At 42.0% G+C, this 18,143-nt stretch overlaps 1 protein-coding gene across 2 annotated transcripts in view; it reads left to right on the forward strand.

Annotated features, from left to right (window-relative positions):
• The window catches only part of grik4 (glutamate receptor, ionotropic, kainate 4), a 408,097-nt gene that overhangs the window by 306,259 nt on the left and 83,695 nt on the right, over positions 1-18,143 (forward strand). For both annotated transcript variants that reach the window (XM_061782686.1, XM_061782687.1), the window contains one exon: positions 16,182-16,343. In XM_061782686.1, the coding sequence (XP_061638670.1) occupies positions 16,182-16,343 (162 nt within the window). The remainder of the gene's footprint in view (positions 1-16,181; positions 16,344-18,143) is intronic.

Below are 18,143 nucleotides of genomic sequence, written 5' to 3' on the forward strand. Positions count from 1 at the left end.
TGTTATAAAATTTAATCCTTATTAATTTTGTTTGTCACGACACTGGCACTCCCTCCATGCTTTGTTATTATCCAGTTGGAGCTCGAAGCACGACATACAATGTACTTCTAATTATTTCTTCACTACTTAAGAAGTATTTTATCACCAAAGAGCAGCACTAATATAGGCTTGCATGATTTTTTTTCTTTCTCACCTTATTAGAAAGTTCTTTTTCATCTTCTTCAGCGTTGTATAGCTCTATGGCATTCTTGTCATTTCATCATTTCACCCATTCCTCATTCCATCTTTCTCCTCATACAGTGCATGTCCCTGACTCTGCCTTTCTCAGGCTTTGGCCTTGATGAAAAATATTATCTAGGAGATACAAAATTATTGCTCTGGGAGTATTTCCTTCTGAATATTTGAAAGAATTTTGGGAGTATTTTTTTTATAAATGAAAACAAAACAATAACCTGTCAACCTTGCCCTACATGAACCTTGAAACACTTTGTCATTCAAACTGCTTCAGAGTGCACTCATTGACTGTGAAAATGATTGAGATTTAATTAATCCCCCTCCGCTGCTTACTGTATGTCAAGTTCATATGGCCCTGTTTTGACTCATAGCTGAGACTCAATCAGCTGAGAAATAGAAAAGGTAATGGGCTATGTAGAAAGGGACAAAAGATATGCAGACTATAAACAACATTGTTCATGTAATAAGTATGCGTAAGTATGTGCTTGCCTCCCATTTGTAATACAAACAAACTACTTTTTTTGCATTATGGATATTCCTTGCCATGGCCCCGATGGAGGTGGAAATGAGCTATTACAAAACAAATTATGTATTATTACAATACTATAATTTACTCTGAATGTCAATTATATCATCCATCCATCCATCCATCCATCCATTTTCTGAGCCGCTTCTCCTCACTAGGGTCGCGGGCGTGCTGGAGCCTATCCCAGCTATCATCGGGCAGGAGGCGGGGTACACCCTGAACTGGTTGCCAGCCAATCGCAGGGCACATACAAACAAACAACCATTCGCACTCACAGTCACACCTACGGGCAATTTAGAGTCTCCAATTAATGCATGTTTTTGGGATGTGGGAGGAAACCGGAGTGCCCGGAGAAAACCCACGCAGGCACGGGGAGAACATGCAAACTCCACACAGGCGGGGCCAGGGATTGAACCCCGGTCCTCAGAACTGTGAGGCAGACGCTCTAACCAGTGCCATCCAAAAATATCTACCCACATATTTAAATCAGAGAATATATGTATATATATATATATACAGTTGTATCTCAGTAAATTAGAATATGAAATAAATTCTAATTTATTTAAGTTCAATTCAGAAATTACTGTATTATGCAGATTCAAATGGGAAGTACTTTTCAGAAGACCAATTCTGTCCCAATTTCTATACTAAAAATCATTTTGATTGTTTTTTTTTTTTTTTTTACGTAATATTCTAATTTCTAGAGGTGGGGACCTTGGCTTGTTTTGTTACCTGTAAGCCATAATAATTATAGTGAAATAAATTGAGTTTTGTATCATTTTAGAATTTGTTGAGATCGACATGTATTGTATGTAGAAGTACCGAAGGCCTTGTTCAGGATGGCAGCACCAAACCCAAATATTTGTCACATCCACATTGTATCTGTCTTGACTTGATTGTGTGAAAAGCAAAAATCACCAGTCTCTCTCCAGTTGCAAATTTGTGGATTTCGCCAAACCTCTCACTGTATGCTAACGACTCCTTCGTCTCTAAACACCACCACAGTATTTATATCAGTCAAATTGGCGTTGCACGACATATAATGGAGATGTGCATCGCAATTTAACACACTCAGTGCCACTGACTGCTTTAGAAGTCAAATATCCATGTTAACTGGGAGGGCTGGCACTGAATGAGTTAATCACAAAAATATGTGTATGACCATGCCCCTATACAATATGTGTCATATTTCACTATTTCAAGAGCAAGGATGTCCCAGTCACAGTTTTTTGCACCGAGGCGAGTCAGTTGATTTGAGTATCAACCGAAATAGAGTCCGACCCGATACCTCGTCCAAGTTGACTACATGTACACATGGCTCATGTTCCATCCATCCATCCATTTTCTACCGCTTATCCGAGGTCGGGTCGCGGGGGCAGTAGCTTTAGCAGGGACGCCTAGACTTCCCTCTCCCCAGCCACTTCATCCAGCTCTTCCGGGGGGATCCCGAGGCGTTCCCAGGCAAGCCAAAGGATGTAGTCTGTCCAGCGTCTCCTGGGTCGTCCCTGGGGTCTCCTCCCGGTGGGACGTGCCCAGAACAACTCACCAGGGAGGCGTCTGGGAGACATCCGAGTCAGATGCCCCAGCCACCTCATCTGGGTCCTCTCGATGTGGAGGAGCAGCGGCTCTACTCTGAGATCTTCTCGGATGACCGAGCTTCTCACACTATCTCTAAGGGAGAGCCCGGACACCCTGCGGAGGAAACTCATTTCGGCCGCTTGTATCCGGGATCTTGTTCTTTCAGCTACGACCCACAGCTCGTGACCATAGGTGATGGTAGGAACGTCGATCGACTGGTAAATCGAGAGCTTCGCCTTTCGGCTTAGCTCCTTCTTCACCACAACGGATCAATACAAAGTCTGCATCACTGCAGACGCTGCACCGATCCGCCTGTCGATCTCCCCTTCCATTCTTCCCTCACTCGTGAACAAGACCCCAAGATACTTGAACTCTTCCACTTGGGGTAGGATCTCATCCCCGACCTGGAGGGGGCACGCCACCCTTTTCCGACTGAGGACCATGGTCTCAGATTTGGAGGTGCTGATTCTCCTCCCAGCCGCTTCACATTCAGCTGCAAACTGCTCCAGTGAGAGTTCACGGATTGATGAAGCCAACAGAACCACATCATCTGCAAAAAGAAGAGATGCAATACTGAGGCCACCAAACCGGACCCCCTCTACGCCTCGGCTGTGCCTAGAAATTCTGTCCATAAAAGTTATGAACAGAATCTGTGACAAAGGGCAACCTTGGCGGAGTCCAACCCTCACCGGAAACGAGTCCGACTTACTACCGGATATGCGGACCAAACTCTGATTCCGGTCGTACATGGACCGAACAGCCCGTTCCAGGGGGTTCGGTACCCCATACTCCCGAAGCACCCTCCACAGGACCCCCCGAGGGACACGGTCGAATGCCTTCTCCAAGTCCACAAAACACATGTAGACTGGTCACAACCTCCCGAGTCGAGGTCAGCAGCGTCCCATCCCCACTCTACACAGTGTTGATGGTGCACTGCTTCCCCCTCCTGAGACACTGGATGGTAGACCAGAATTTCCTCGAAACCGTCCAGAAGTCTTTCTCCATGGCCTCACCAAACTCCTCCCATGCCCGAGTTTTTGCTTCAGCGACCACCAAAGCTGCAGATACTTTCACTGTGTTGTAACTAATATAAAGGGATGCTGGCCAGAGGTTGTGAAGTTTGTTGCTGAATGCCTGAAGCTCACGCATTAGTAAAATTTCTGTTTGCCAAACAAGCCAAAAAAATGACCAAGTGACATCTCGTAACTAAAAAACATTAAGTTGGGGCACTTGTAAGTCAAGGTGCAACCCTATGTTTTTCTATTTTTCAGTACTCATACTTCAATTTGTGTAGGACATCGCCAGCATATGTACTGACTCCTATGATGTTACCACACAAACCTATGCAGACAGATCAGTATAGGGCGCTGATGTGTGGACACGAACAAATCTGATCTGGTCACTTACACTTAAATAAAAGTGCTGACAGTGGAGCGTCAAAATCGAATTTGATCAAAAAATCTAATTTTACTGCTGTCTCAACACGGCCTATTGTAAGTGTCCAGGGCTGTCTCCTCTCTCACCATGGGAGGACCTAAAAATCAAACAGGCTTCATTAAAGATAGCATAGTAGTTAAAAAAAAATACATATATACATGTATATATATGTATCTTCTCAAGCTGCTGTGCCTCACACAAAGTCCTCTGCCACACATTTTGAAATTGGCAGATCTCAACCACTTGGCATAGGCTAATACACAGACTCAAGGCCCTTATAATTTCAAATGGTGGGCGAAAGCAAATCATTAGCGCCTAGCTCTGGTTCTTCTGTACCAACATTGCAAATTGAGATGTATTACAAGCATTTTTTTTTTTGTTACCAAACCTCTTCTAATATAAACATTGACTTCTGATTTCAAAACTAATTATCCATCAATTTGTTGTGTATTATGTAATAATATGATGAGGCCTACATTGATATGGTTCCAAAGTCATAACACCCTCTGACGGAAGACAACGATAATGTGGCCCACAGCAAAAATAGCTTTGACACCCCTGGGCTAACAGATGCCTCTTTCAAGTTGTGAGTGCTGCTCAAATCTTAAAGCAGTTAAGTGTCAACCTTACAGAGCATAAGTATCGTAGCTAATAGACAGGTGTGCACTGTAAGCTCCCAATTGTCACTGTATATTTGTGTCAAACAACAGCTGTACTGAACAGACTGTCCTCGTGAGGATAAATGCAAAGGCCCCAAAGTCAACACCGCTTTCTATTACTGGGGTTAATATGACAACAAAAGCAAACTATTGCCAATGCCAATCTTACCAATTATGAGAATTAGCCTTGCCTCCATAATAGGAATGAGGATGGTTTTTTTCGCAGCGTCTAGTTCTCTTGTAGTCATCAGGCATGCTTTAGTCATTTGGTCGCGATTCTCTAAGAGGAAAAGGTCACTGTCACAATCTCACTTGGATTAACAGAAAGAGGATGGCAGTGACGTATGCAACAGTATCCACAGTGGGTGTTATAATGAGTCAGTTTTGCATAATTTAGTGGGTTACGTTGCCACAAGGAACAGATATGCCATCATACACTGAAGGGTACAGTACATTGGCTGAAAACTGGGGCTGATTACGCTTACCTTTACAGCTTCCGAACATACCTGTACCTTGTTCGTCCAGAAAACAGATAGAGGTACAAATTATGGATTCTTTTTACTAGTGTGTAGCTCTATACTCAAGTAGAAGTACATATACTTAAGTACAAGAGTAAAAATGAAATGTTCAATTATTCTGTATATAATTATTTTGATAACTAGGGACAACATTAAAAAACGTATCTGCACACAAAGTACGTGAAATATCTACTCCCGGTAAGTACAGTACCGCCGACGACTGGGGTGTAGTGGCACTTGTACCTTTTGGAACGCAATGTAACCTGTTTTATATGTCTTCTCTACCAACAACATAAAGCTCGTTTACCATAAAATCTTAAACAACTTTTTTTCTAACAACAGATTAGACTGATCATGGTTGCTTGTTTCCATGTATTTGGGTAAACATTTGAGTATTGCAGTGGAGCACTCAGACACTGACCTGCTCGTGTGAGGAGTTGTAGTGTAATGATTTCTCACCATCCACCCTGATACCACCCACTTTCCTTCCCACTCCCACTTATGGATGCCTCACTGAAGCCAGTTGTATTACAGTCTATTATCTGCTCAATCCCCTGGGTTGAGTTGCTCAATTTACTATCGTCTCTTGCAAGGAAAGTTGAAATTTCTTGTTGACTTCTTTTTTGTACTCTTACTTCCCCCCATTGTCATGTGGCTGATAACCACTGGCCTTCATTGAAACGATTTCCGACCACAATTCATTGTTTACTGTATTTTACATGCCGCCTTTAAACAATTCCTGCAACTGCTCTACCACAGATGTAATCCCAATGAAATGTTAGTGAAGTATTAGCAGTGGCCATTGACATTCACTGGCAATAAATTAGTAGTTAGGGTGGGCGGCACGGTGGCCGACTGGTTAGAGTGTCTACCTCACAATTCTGAGGACCGTGGTTCAAATCCCGGCCCCGCCTGTGTGGAGTTTGCATGTTCTCCCCGTGCCTGCGTGGGTTTTCTCCGGGCACTCCGGTTTCCTCCCACATCCCAAAAGCATGCATGGTAGGTTAATTGTGGCCTCTAAATTGCCCGTAAGTGTGAATGTGAGTGCGAATGCTCGTTTGTTTATATGTGCCCTGCGATTGGCTGGCAACCAGTTCAGGGTGTACCCCGCCTCCTGCCCGATGATAGCTGGGATAGGCTCTAGCGCTCCTGCGACCCTTGTGAGGATAAGCAGCTCAGATAATGGATGGATGGATAGTACAGAGTGTCCCCCAAGTCACTTAACACTTCCTTTTCAATTTTATTTCAGGTTTTACTTGGACAGACGCGTTTCAGGTTTCATCCAGACAGACGTGAGGCTTATCAGCATTTGTCAGCTTAGGCCTGACAGTTTTTGTAAAATTGACATTTGAAGAGCATTGTAAAATCACCCCCCTTGTTCTGCCCCCAACTGTAGTTAGTTTCTGTAGCCAGTTTCAGAAGCTTTATGGCCATCTCACTGATCCAACGCAAAGTACAATTTACGCAATCCATGACAAGTTTCTCAAAACGACATCTATTCTTGACAAACCATGCAGTGGAAGGCCTGTTACTACCGCCACTGATGTAACCATTGAACTCTTAGAGCAGGTGTTCACGCAAAGCCAGCCAAAGCCTTTACGAAGGGCTACACTGGAACTCTCAAATGGAAGACTAAGATGGTGAACAACCTACCGCTCAGCCTTAACTATAACCCACCTATACCTTACCCTAAATCCTAATAAATACATTTTTCCAAATTTGTCTGTGACCTTCATTTTTCATGTCATCTTCCACCACAGGAAATAATTTATTTACCATTCACACCACATTGTGTGAAAGGTATCAAACAGCACTTAATTAAAGTGTTAAAAGTGTTTCAGTTAAGTCGTCCATTCGCACATTTACCATGCAAGCATGTCTGTGTTTTTACACACGGGCCCATACGCACTACTTAACACTAATTATGCAATTCGAAATTAAGTGCCACTAAAATGTTCATACCTCTGTATTCCTCTGTTAATTGCCAGAACATCCATGTGGTTATAGTTCACTTCCTCTTGAGCAGTGCATATTCACACGTCTTAATATTTTATTAAAACCACACAATTGCCCACACAGTTTACTCTATTATTCAGCCTGATGGGACTTTTATTCTGTTGTATTAAAAAGCCAGAAACCAAAAGTTCAATGTACAAATGGGCAGATCCCAATAGGGATGACTGACTAAAATATACATTTTCCTCATAAATTGGCATCTGGTGTTGAATCTTATCAGACTTCAATACCTGTCAAACTATGTTGGCAAAGCTTTTCTGTTCTTTGACTTCTGATTGAATAGTGTCAGTATTACTTTTCTATACCCATGCTGAAAAACCTTGCCAACAACCTGCTGACCTGATGAAAATGCGGCATAGGTGCATGCAAACAAATTGTTAAGGAGGCAGCAAACTGTATTTCTGGGAAAGAAGACCTCAGCGTGATTCTGTCATGATGAATTTATCAACATCTTGCAAGGTAAACATCCCAAGATTAAATGTGAATTTGATTTAATCAAGGTGCATACAAAAAAACCTCGTAAGCCTCTTTGTCATCACCACTAACAGTATCCTTTTAGTGACAGCAAGTGATTTGAGCCTTGAGTCAATTTAATCAGAATATTAGGAATCGATACAGAAATGCTTCCTTTCACTTTTGAGAGGACGTTGAGTCTGAAAGCTAAAAAGGTTGTTTATACAAACCAGTTTTTGACTGAAAAGAGTAACATTTTGGCCTGTTGTTTGTATGACAACATTGCAAAGCATCTGCTCGCAAACTGCAAATCTTTGAAAACAATTAATAACATTTCCATGTAAAACAGTAGTCTGGGAAAACAGTGGTGATGCACTCTGGGCATTTGCGAGAATGCCCAGAGTGCATTCAGTTAAAACAACAGTGGTGAAAGAGGGTCAGTGTTGCTGGTTTGAGTCAGTTATGTTTCTCAAGATAAGTGTACATTTACTACACAGCTACTGTGGTTGTACAAGCAGGTGGTGTACAAAAGCATGCACAAACTTTGGCCTGGAATACATTTTTTGTATTGCTGTACCATGGTGCGTTGATATTTGAATTTAATTGTTCCACAACCGGCAGCATGGTGAACGACTGGTTAGCACATTTGCCTCACAGTTCTGAGGACCAGGGTTCAATCCCCAGCCCCGCCTGTGTGGAGTTTGCATGTTCTCCCCGTGCCTGTGTGAGTTTTCTCCAAGTATTCTGGTTTCCTCCCACATCCCAAAAAACATGCATTAATTGAAGACTCTAAATTGCCCATAGGTGTAAATGTGAGTGTGAATGGTTGTTTGTTTATATGTGCCCTGTGATTTGCTTGTAACTCAAATCACTCGTATCGCAAATCATCTTTTCTCATTTAAATTAATGGAAATGCCTTTAGTTTCAGCCTCCCCAAAATACCCAACAAAATTTTTGTAATGTGTTTTTTTTATGATGTAAATAGCACTCTATAAAATTGTACTTCATAAAAAACACATTTTATTAAAATAATTAAATATAATGCAAAGAACGAAATAGTTTGTGCAGCATGATTTATCCTTCAATTCAGTTCATTGTTCTGCTCCTTGTGGTGTGCCCGCCTTGGCCACAGGGGGGCAGTGCAAGACAGTCATACAGACCAAATGAAGGAGAGTCTTTAGAATTAGTGTTCACTATCTGCCAAACTGTTGCTTGTTGTGAGGTGAGTTGAGTTTGCTGCCATCATACAGCACTCATATTACAGGTTTCCGCTTACACGTCAGAAAAAATAGATTGGCCGAACAATGACTCGTATCTCGAAAAACACGTAAATCGGGTCATTGGTATCGCAAGGCACCACTGTATTTCCATTATGCAGTTCTGCCTGAACTTGTCATTTTGGCTTTGTTGTCATCTTTACTCTTTGAAATCGAAAAGAAAATCTGTGCATCCGAAATCATTGTTGAAGATCGATGTGAAACAATCACAGCTTTGGTGAGATGAGCCCAAATCTGAATTCAGTCTGTCAACATCAGACAATGAGACATACAGTCCAACGTGGACAACAGCAATATGAACGTGATGAGAGCTCTGCGGTGGATCCCAGAAGAATCCTGCCAGAAGTGCATAAAGGCGTGTCAGAGAATGCTCGGAAAATGCATTAGACTCCATGGGGATTGCAGAACTTCGAAAGGGAAAACTTTGTAGTTTGTAGTTTAGATTTCAACTGTATCTTTTGGGGCACCAATCCTGGATCCTGGAACCATTTTCTCCATCAACTACTACTTCAGGCGGCACGGTGGCCGACTGGTTAGAGCGTCAGCCTCACAGTTCTGAGGACCCGGGTTCAATCCCCGGCCCTGCCTGTGTGGAGTTTGCATGTTCTCCCCGTGCCTGCGTGGGTTTTCTCCGGGCACTCCGGTTTCCTCCCACATCCCAAAAACATGCATTAATTGGAGACTCTAAATTGCCCGTAGGCATGACTGTGAGTGCGAATGGTTGTTTGTTTGTATGTGCCCTGCGATTGGCTGGCAACCAGTTCAGGGTGTACCCCGCCTCCTGCCCGATGACAGCTGGGATAGGCTCCAGCACGCCCGCGACCCTAGTGAGGAGAAGCGGCTCGGAAAATGGATGGATGGAACTACTACTTCACCCAATTATGGCAATAGCTCAAAGTTTGCCGATTTGTGCTGATTAATAGGGGTTGGACATTTTCAGAGCATTGTTACTCTGCAGGCTGGGGCATGAATTGCCTGGAAGAGACTTTCAGATTCCTAACATATGTCAGTGTCTAAAATATTCATGCATTTTTAGACTCAAACGGTCTAAATATTAATTTGGGCATAAGGTCCCTACCTCACAAATAGGCTGTTACTGTTCCAGGTCAAAGCCTTTGCTATGAATAATGGTGAATAATAGAATATAACCCGGCCATTTGTTTCCAGCACCCGGCAGGAGTCCAGCCAGATTTGTTTTGATGTATGCGGCTATTATGAGCTTACAAACCAAGCTAATGTATTAACGACAGCACGCTGCGCCAAGATAAATGCTGTGATAAGGCTTCTGTGATCTTGCAATGAATGTACAACGCTCTACTGTTTTTTATCTTACATCCGGCGACAGGAGTTTCATTCCATCATTTCAACAATTTTCCACCACAACTCTACATGACATTTGTCAAGGCTTCCTTTCGCTACCTCTTTCCCTCCCCCACTACGCTCCATGAGAACATCATAATTAAAAGCCTGCAGGAGGCTTTAAAACCTAGATTTACGTGGCAATTGCTGCAATAATTTACTGTCCACCGCACAGATAATCTGCATATTAAAAAATATATTTCATTACACAGTGAAGCCTGCACTGTGGTCTTAAAGTTTTAGCTCCCTTGACCTAACCCCCCTTTTCATCAAAGGGCAGAAATATCATTAATTAGTACTTTATCTTCTGAGCAATCAATATCCAATTTATAAAAAACATGCCGGAAGATTGCTTGCTTGGTTTGCAGTGGAGCATCACAAGATAATAACTATTGCCCTATTCTTTTCAAATTGTCTGTGATTATTGCCACTTAAGACGCTCTTTACCAGAGGGTGCAGAATGTGCAGGAAATGTCATTAATTAATATTGCTAAATTAGATCAGATGACGACATGTGATGTGAAAGGTGTCCTTTATCTTGATAGACCGTTGAAAATTATCAGTCAAGTATTGCTGGGTAGTTCTTGTGACGATTAGGCCCTTTTAACGTTGGCAGCATTAGACTGTGGCTTCAGGAGAAAGCTATAAAATGAATGGGAGACTACAAGCGTTAGTCTTTACAAATAGGCATTTGCCAAAATGTGCTTGATCTGTTATTGTGGAAATGAACAGTCAATTAATGGTTTAATTGTAATTTACTTCAAATTGGCTTGTGTTAGTGCACTCAAGATATCAATCATTGTTTCATTAGGATAGCAAAATTAGGGAAAGTTTGTTTTTTCCACATTGATATCTTTGTTTCCATTTTTTTTTTATTATTTGTATTTTTTTTAAAAGTCCACATCTAATAAAAGAAAAATAAATAAAAGGAAATACCATTCTGCTTCCGGCCCAACTAACCTCTTCATATTAAATATGCATGCCACATAAAGTCCTGTGCGCATAGCAATATGTACTGTACATTGTCAGTCCTGCCAGCAAATGTAAACACGGTTGAGGGAATAAGGCTAACTTAGCTAGCCTGTGTGCTAAATTCTATCAGTTGATAGAGCTCCTGTTTGCAGCCAAGTAGTACTCTCCATTGGGGGTCAATTTCTTCACGTAATCAACAATCAAATCCCCATAGTCGACAGAATCCTCAAGGATCAGTTTACATGCTCATTACTTACAGCTACAGTGCATGTGGCTCGTGCCCATATAGTCATTTATCATTGGGCAGCTTTGAATAGAGATGACTATGAAGAGACAAGACAATCCCTTATTAGTCCCTCAGTGGTGACAACACAGCTGCAGGATCAACGGAAGGTTCAGTACCTTACTCAAGGATATTTGAGCAAGTCCGTGGGGGAACTGGGAGTCCAAACAGCAATCTTCCAATTGCCAGACATCATCTCCTGCCCTTAGACATGTGCCTTACAGACAAATTGATGGACGCTAGTGTACTTCCAAGAGAGATTTCTCACATCCTGTTTTTTTTTTTTTTTTCATATCCAGCTTTAAAGTTGAATTTGAGAGCCCTCTAAAGGGTTCGTGTGTGGACACGAAGAGGATTTGTCTGGAATGGGAGGCTATTGTCAACTCATCCCTCATGGGATCTCATTATTCAGCAGTTAAACCAACATTTTCTCACATTCGGGAATTAGTATTTGATGAATATACAGTATATGGATTGATAATGGACTTATATCATGATAATCAAAGTGGTATTCCGGGGATTATATATATATAAATATATATATATATATATGATACTTTTTCATGCTTGGGATGTGAAAAACATAATATGGACTGCTGCATTAAAATACACCTCAGCACAACTACCGGTCACTCAAAGCAAACAATTCAAAAACATTCCGATGTGTCTTAATAGCATGCCTGTGACATGCTTTTGTCAAAAATACTCCAATGATCAAGAATTGTACCACACTTCACACCAATGGGAAGTCCAGCTTTTATTATCATGACGACCGCGGGTGAAGCATGAGCTTTGCAACTAAAGAGGCTTCACAGGCTTCCTGTCGTCATCTCGCCGACCAATGTTTTTGTAACAGTGATGTGAATCTCGTCAGCGAGTCTGTGCCTTCTCCTCTCATGAATTGCTTGGCACTAGAAACTTGTGGGGGTGTGGTTATTATGCAAATTTGCCTCATTATGTAACAGTGGGTAAAGTGCAGAACGATTTACTCACAGACACATTTTCGGAAATAGGAAGATTTAGGTGGTTGTTTAATTTCACGCTTGATGAGTGGGTAGGCACTCCAGAGACCAAACTACAATGGATCTGAGAGTCTACACACCCCTGTTAAATGCCAGACTTTTGTGATGTAAAAAGATGAGACCAAGATAAATCATTTCAAAACCTTGTCCACTCTTGTGGCCTTCAACCTGTACAGTACAACAAAATTATTAAAACATCTTTGTAGCTATGTTCAGACTTGGACGGTAACATCATCTCCCTATCACCCATCCATCCGTTTTCCATACCGCTTATCCTCACTAGGGTCGCAGCTGTGCTGGAGCCTATCCCAGCTAACTGCGGGCGAGTACACTCTGAACTGTTCGCCAGCTAATCGCAGAGCACAAATAAACAAAATACCATTCGCACTCACATTCACATCTACGGGCAATTTAGAAACTTCAATTAACCTACCAAGCATGTTTTTGGGATGTGGGAGGAAACCGGAGTACCCGGAGAAAACCCACGCAGGCACGGGGAGAACATGCAAAGGTCAGGTGTTAGGTGCTAACCAGTTGTGCCGCTCTCCCTAACACATGCAGGACAATGTGTTATGGTGCAATAAAGGTTGATTTTTTTGCCCTAATTCCAAAAGATATCTTAGCACTCACACGACACTGCTCACCACCAAAAGAGCACCATATACCATAATGCGTTGCGTCTTCAGAGAAGTAGAAGAATTGCGGGACGAGATTCGTCGCAGACGCAGGGAGTGAGTTTTTCGTACAAATGTAACTTTTCAACAAAGCTTGTTGACAATGTTTTCATTTAAACAAGGGTGTGTCGACTTTTCTCCATAACTTCCTGCTTCTTGTTCTTTAGACTTTAGAAGTGTTGGCTCTTTGAGTCAACTTTTATCCCTGCCCCTCTGTTCTCATCATTTTGCTGCTCTTCCTTTTTCCACCCCCTTAGTGATCACAGTTGCTTTTGACCCTCCGAAGACTGCCTTCACTCTCTTACTGCTGAGAACCAATCGTCCTTCACTGAGCAAATGCCCAGTTCACATTTGCCCCGTTTAGTATGCAAGAGGGAGTATTCGTTCAAGTTGTTGGAAGTAGTCTGCATTTGTGTCACTGCTAAAAGTCTGCGAACAAATATAACCCCCCGGTGTTCTTGTTTTTCTGACATAGCCAGAAGATATTTTGGTGCCCTTGTAATTGCATGTGACTCTCAATTTTCGAGGTTCTTGTTTGCCTTGGGTGCGGCTGTGCCCATGCATATGCTATACGTACAAGCAGCCGCGAGGGGCAAGCATAATGATGGGCTTGTTTGTATGGTTTGCCTCTAATGATCCATTGAAGCACACTTACCTTGTAATTACATGGCCAGTCCCAAAGGGCTTAGTAGGGCTCATAAGTTAGCAAAAGGTAAAAGAAAATAACAAAATAATTGTATTTGAAGTGAGAGATTAAAATCCCTGTGTTTTTTTGTTTGCCCAATTATTGTATAATTTGTCATCATTCAAGTGTCCAAATGTAAGATGGAGTGTTATATTGGGGTCTTTAATAGTCACGTAAAATAAAGTGAAACATGGACAGAAGTTAAACATCAGCTTCCTTATCGGGGGCTTTTAAAGTACTTTGTAAACCTTTTGTCTACCCACGCCACATTCACATTTTATTTGCGAACCAGGCAAACAGGCTGGTGTTAATGTCGCCGTGTGTTCCTGTGCCTATGGTCGTGAGGTGTCCCTCATGACTTTGGTTTTGCTCTGAGGTTGGTAGTAAAGGGCTTCTATTTCAAAACGTGCTAAAATCTGAGGGGAAAAAATTGCAGACCTGTTGACATCACATGATTGAACTGTAGGAGTCGATTACAGTGGCTTTATGTCACATTGCTTGGTCAGTGTGTGAAGACAGTGCAGCGCTAAACACCTGTCGCTGTCACGGATGTCAGCTTCTTTATTGAAGAAAGTGCATGATCTGTTGCTTTGCCTCGCTGAACTCAGGAAGAAGAAAAGAAGAAGGATAGAGTAGACAAGGATATCCAAGAAGGATAGAGTAGACAAAAGTCATACTAGCTAGCTAGTAAGCTTTTTGTCTAATAATGTGCCCGGGATGTTGTTGGCACAGAAAAAAAGGATTATTAATTAAAGACAGTCCACCATATGCTGCTTGGTGCTATTCCTCACCAAACTCAGGAAGAAGAATAAAAGAAGACATTGGACAGAAAATGTGCTCCAATCAGCAGACATCTCAAAGCGCTTTGTTGGCATCACGCGATCTATGCTGTAATGCTCAAATCACGAGATCGGTGTTGCTATGCTGGACTGCTTTGATGGGTTCGTTTTTTAAATTCTGGATTAATTGTTGCTTCTCAGTTGGCAGTTTCATGACTGGTCTCTAATAAAGAACACAAGAATGTGTCAAATGTATTTTATGTCTCTGAGAAAGGCTAACAATGTGTTATTCGAAAAGGGTTTTTTGCTAGTACTTTTGCTAGTTTTTTGCCAGTAGATTTTTACACTTTCAAACGGTTGTCTCCTGAAGCTTTGAATACTTGTAAAGCACAACAAGCACACACAAAAATTGGTGAAAAAAGCAAATATTAATCCATCAAATTGTGGTTTTCCACTTGAATGGTAGCCAGGAGACCTCAGGAGAGGCCGAACAATTTCATTTTGGATGAGGACCAAATTGTACACCTTCATACCCTTTGGCATCAGCCTGAATTTTGTCATTTAGATTCAGACATTATGCACCAACTAATTAGGTAAAAGGTTTAAATATGCTGCAGTATTAACAAAAAGGGGGAACACTGGCCTCACCCCTCATAACTGTTAGTCATTTTTGCCTTATCCTCCTCACAAACCAACGGTAATAATAAGAATAATAGGTGATTTTCCACAGGTTTTCATGTTGGTCCTCTGCTGCGTGTTTGACTGTGTATGTTTATTTTCCTCACACGTATACCATCCATCCGTGCTTATCTTCACAATCTGTGGCCTCACTGGGTGACTGTCAAATCCTTGATGGCACACAGGTCATGCCAGGGCTGCCACCTCAAGGTTGGGGGGTTGTGGTTTGACGCCTCTGTTAGGCTTCAGTAAATGTTCATCTCCGCGTCCCTCCTCGACTCCGCCTCCTGTACTCCCTTCACGTTATCATTTGTATCTCCGCCTGTTCCCTGTCGACGCTTCCCTCGGCGGAAGGGGAACCAGCACGTCCCTAAAAGCCAGAGCCAAATAAAATTCAATTTTTATTCTCCCGCCGCATCCTGACACTTTATATGTCTGTTTTTCAATATTTTTATTAGCTCGCTGTCCTTGAATGGTTTGTCTCGTTCTATCTTCTGTCTTATAATTCAAGCATAGGAGCAGTAAAATTTGGCATTCATGTGATGATTCATATGTTAAGAAATATATGGCTCCCTGTAAGATGATGCTGTCATTTTTTGCTAACTCAACTGGAATGGTTGAGGACAATGAAAATGTTTGATTTACATATAGTTTAGAACAGGCTGGGCACAAATGCTCACAATACGTTACAGTAAAGGGATTTTTCACACATTTTTTGTGGCCCCCCCCCCACTCATTACAGATAATATCACTAAATTAGAATCAGAATGCGAATCAGAATCACCTTTATTTGTCAAGTATGTCAAAAACACACAAGGAATTTGTCTCCAGTAGTTGGAGCCGCTCTAGTATGACAGCAGACGGCCATTTGACAGTAAATACTTTTGAGACATATAAACATAAAAACACACTATGGAGAGTCAGAGAGCAATGAATCACATGATGTTGTAGATTGTGTTGTTGGTTCTATAGTTTAATTGGCCAAAGCTCTTTAACCTGCATTTACATTATTACGTCATTTTGTACTGCAGGAGTTCTCCATGCTGCGATTGGAAGATGTGGGAGACCAGCGGGTCAACATCGTCGGATTTTCTGTTTTCAACCAAACGCATCCATTCTTTGAGGATTTTGTGCTAAGCCTCAACCGCTCCTGGCAAGAGAACTGTGAACATGCTCCCTTTCCTGGCACCCCGGTTAGTCCACACACACACACACAAACGCGCACACACAAATACAAACACGCAAATTGACATATATTTATTTCTTTACAAAGGCCAAACAGACCTTTAAAGGCTGAATGCATCTACAACTCAAATTCTCCATCCAAAACAACAGCACCACATCAAAAACAAACACCAAATTATACAAGTATGACATTTATCCGGTTAACTGCTGTAATTGTAGTGGACATCCTAGCCAGTTGATTTCCTGGCAGCGTCCTCATTAAATCTGTTGTGGGGTCTTCATTCACTTTGGAGGAATTACTGACTGCATAGTGTTGCCAGCTCACAGCGCAAGATTTAAAATACAAAAATTATGTTTCTGTATCTCCAAAATTAACACTTGATAGTAATATTCTTGATGTCCCAAAAGTCACTACACGTGAGGCCATCTGCATTTGACAGCTTAGACTTTATATATATATATATATATATATATATATATCTACATACACAGACCCTTTTCAAAAAAATTCCTTTGACAGAATTTATTTTAACAGCACTTGCAACGCACACGTGTTGCATGTATATATATATATATAGAGAGAGAGAGAGAGAGAGAGAGAGAGAGAGAGAGAGTGAGAGAGAGAGAGAGAGAGAGAGAGAGACCCGGGGCACGGTGGAAGACTGGTTAGAGCGTCGGCCTCACAGTTCTGTGCACCCGGGTTCAATCCCCGGCCCCGCCTGTGTGGAGTTTGCATGTTCTCCCCGTGCCTGCGTGGGTTTTCTCCGGGCACTCCGGTTTCCTCCCACATCCCAAAAACATGCATGAATTGGAGACTCTAAATTGCCCGTAGGTGTGACTGTGAGTGTGAATGGTTTTTTGTTTGTATGTGCCCTGCGATTGTCTGGCAACCAGTTCAGGGTGTACCCCGCCTCCTGCCCGACAGCTGGGATAGGCTCCAGCACGCCCGCGACCCTAGTGAGGAGAAGCGGCTCAGAAAATGGATGGGTGGATGGATATATAGACCCTTTAAATAGGATACTTTCAAAACAATGTTAGTCTTCAGTACTTGGTTGGGAATCCCTTTGCGCCGTGGCATTGAGGCAATCAGCCTCTATAAAAAAAATATATATATGTATGTGTGTGTGTGTTGCTATTGCTGTTAAAATAAATTCTGTCAAAGGAAAACTTTATACTCAATTTATATTCTTGTGGTGGAGCCTGAATCCTTCAAATGTGTTGTCCCTTTGGATACTCTTTACACTTTAGCCTTCCGAAGCACCCATGTATTTTCTCAAATACAGTATAGGCTTTGAAATATATATTTTTTTTTTTCAAGGCATATCTGTGGAGAGTCCTGATTTCCTGTAGAGTTGGGAAGTTCACAAAACCAACAATGTGTGCATATGTTTTAAGAGATGTAAACTTCTGATTTTGTGTTTCATATCGAGTGTTCTTGAAGCCAATACAATTATTTCTGCTGTGCGGCTTGTACTCTCAAGAATTTAGCTGGAAGCCAATAGAACAGTTGATTAATGAGCATGAGTGATTGACCTGAATGAATGTAGACGATGAGACGACAAACAATTTGCCCCCCTCTCTTGCGCACAAGCTGGCTGCTGAAACTGGCCAATAAGCATTACAACACAGCGTGATATAAAGCTGTACAGTTGCTCTCGCAGCAGGTTGCTTGCATACTTCTCAGCTCCCACGATCTCGCCTTCATGACTAATTTGCTTAAAGTTGGGAGAATAAAAGGCTGATGGCACTTTTGGAAGATAAATGATTAAGTCATTCATCCAGCCACTTGTAGAAGTGATCTGCCGTCT

The sequence above is a fragment of the Phyllopteryx taeniolatus genome, chromosome 8 (genome assembly GCF_024500385.1).
Source record: "Phyllopteryx taeniolatus isolate TA_2022b chromosome 8, UOR_Ptae_1.2, whole genome shotgun sequence".
Lineage (NCBI taxonomy): Eukaryota > Metazoa > Chordata > Actinopteri > Syngnathiformes > Syngnathidae > Phyllopteryx > Phyllopteryx taeniolatus.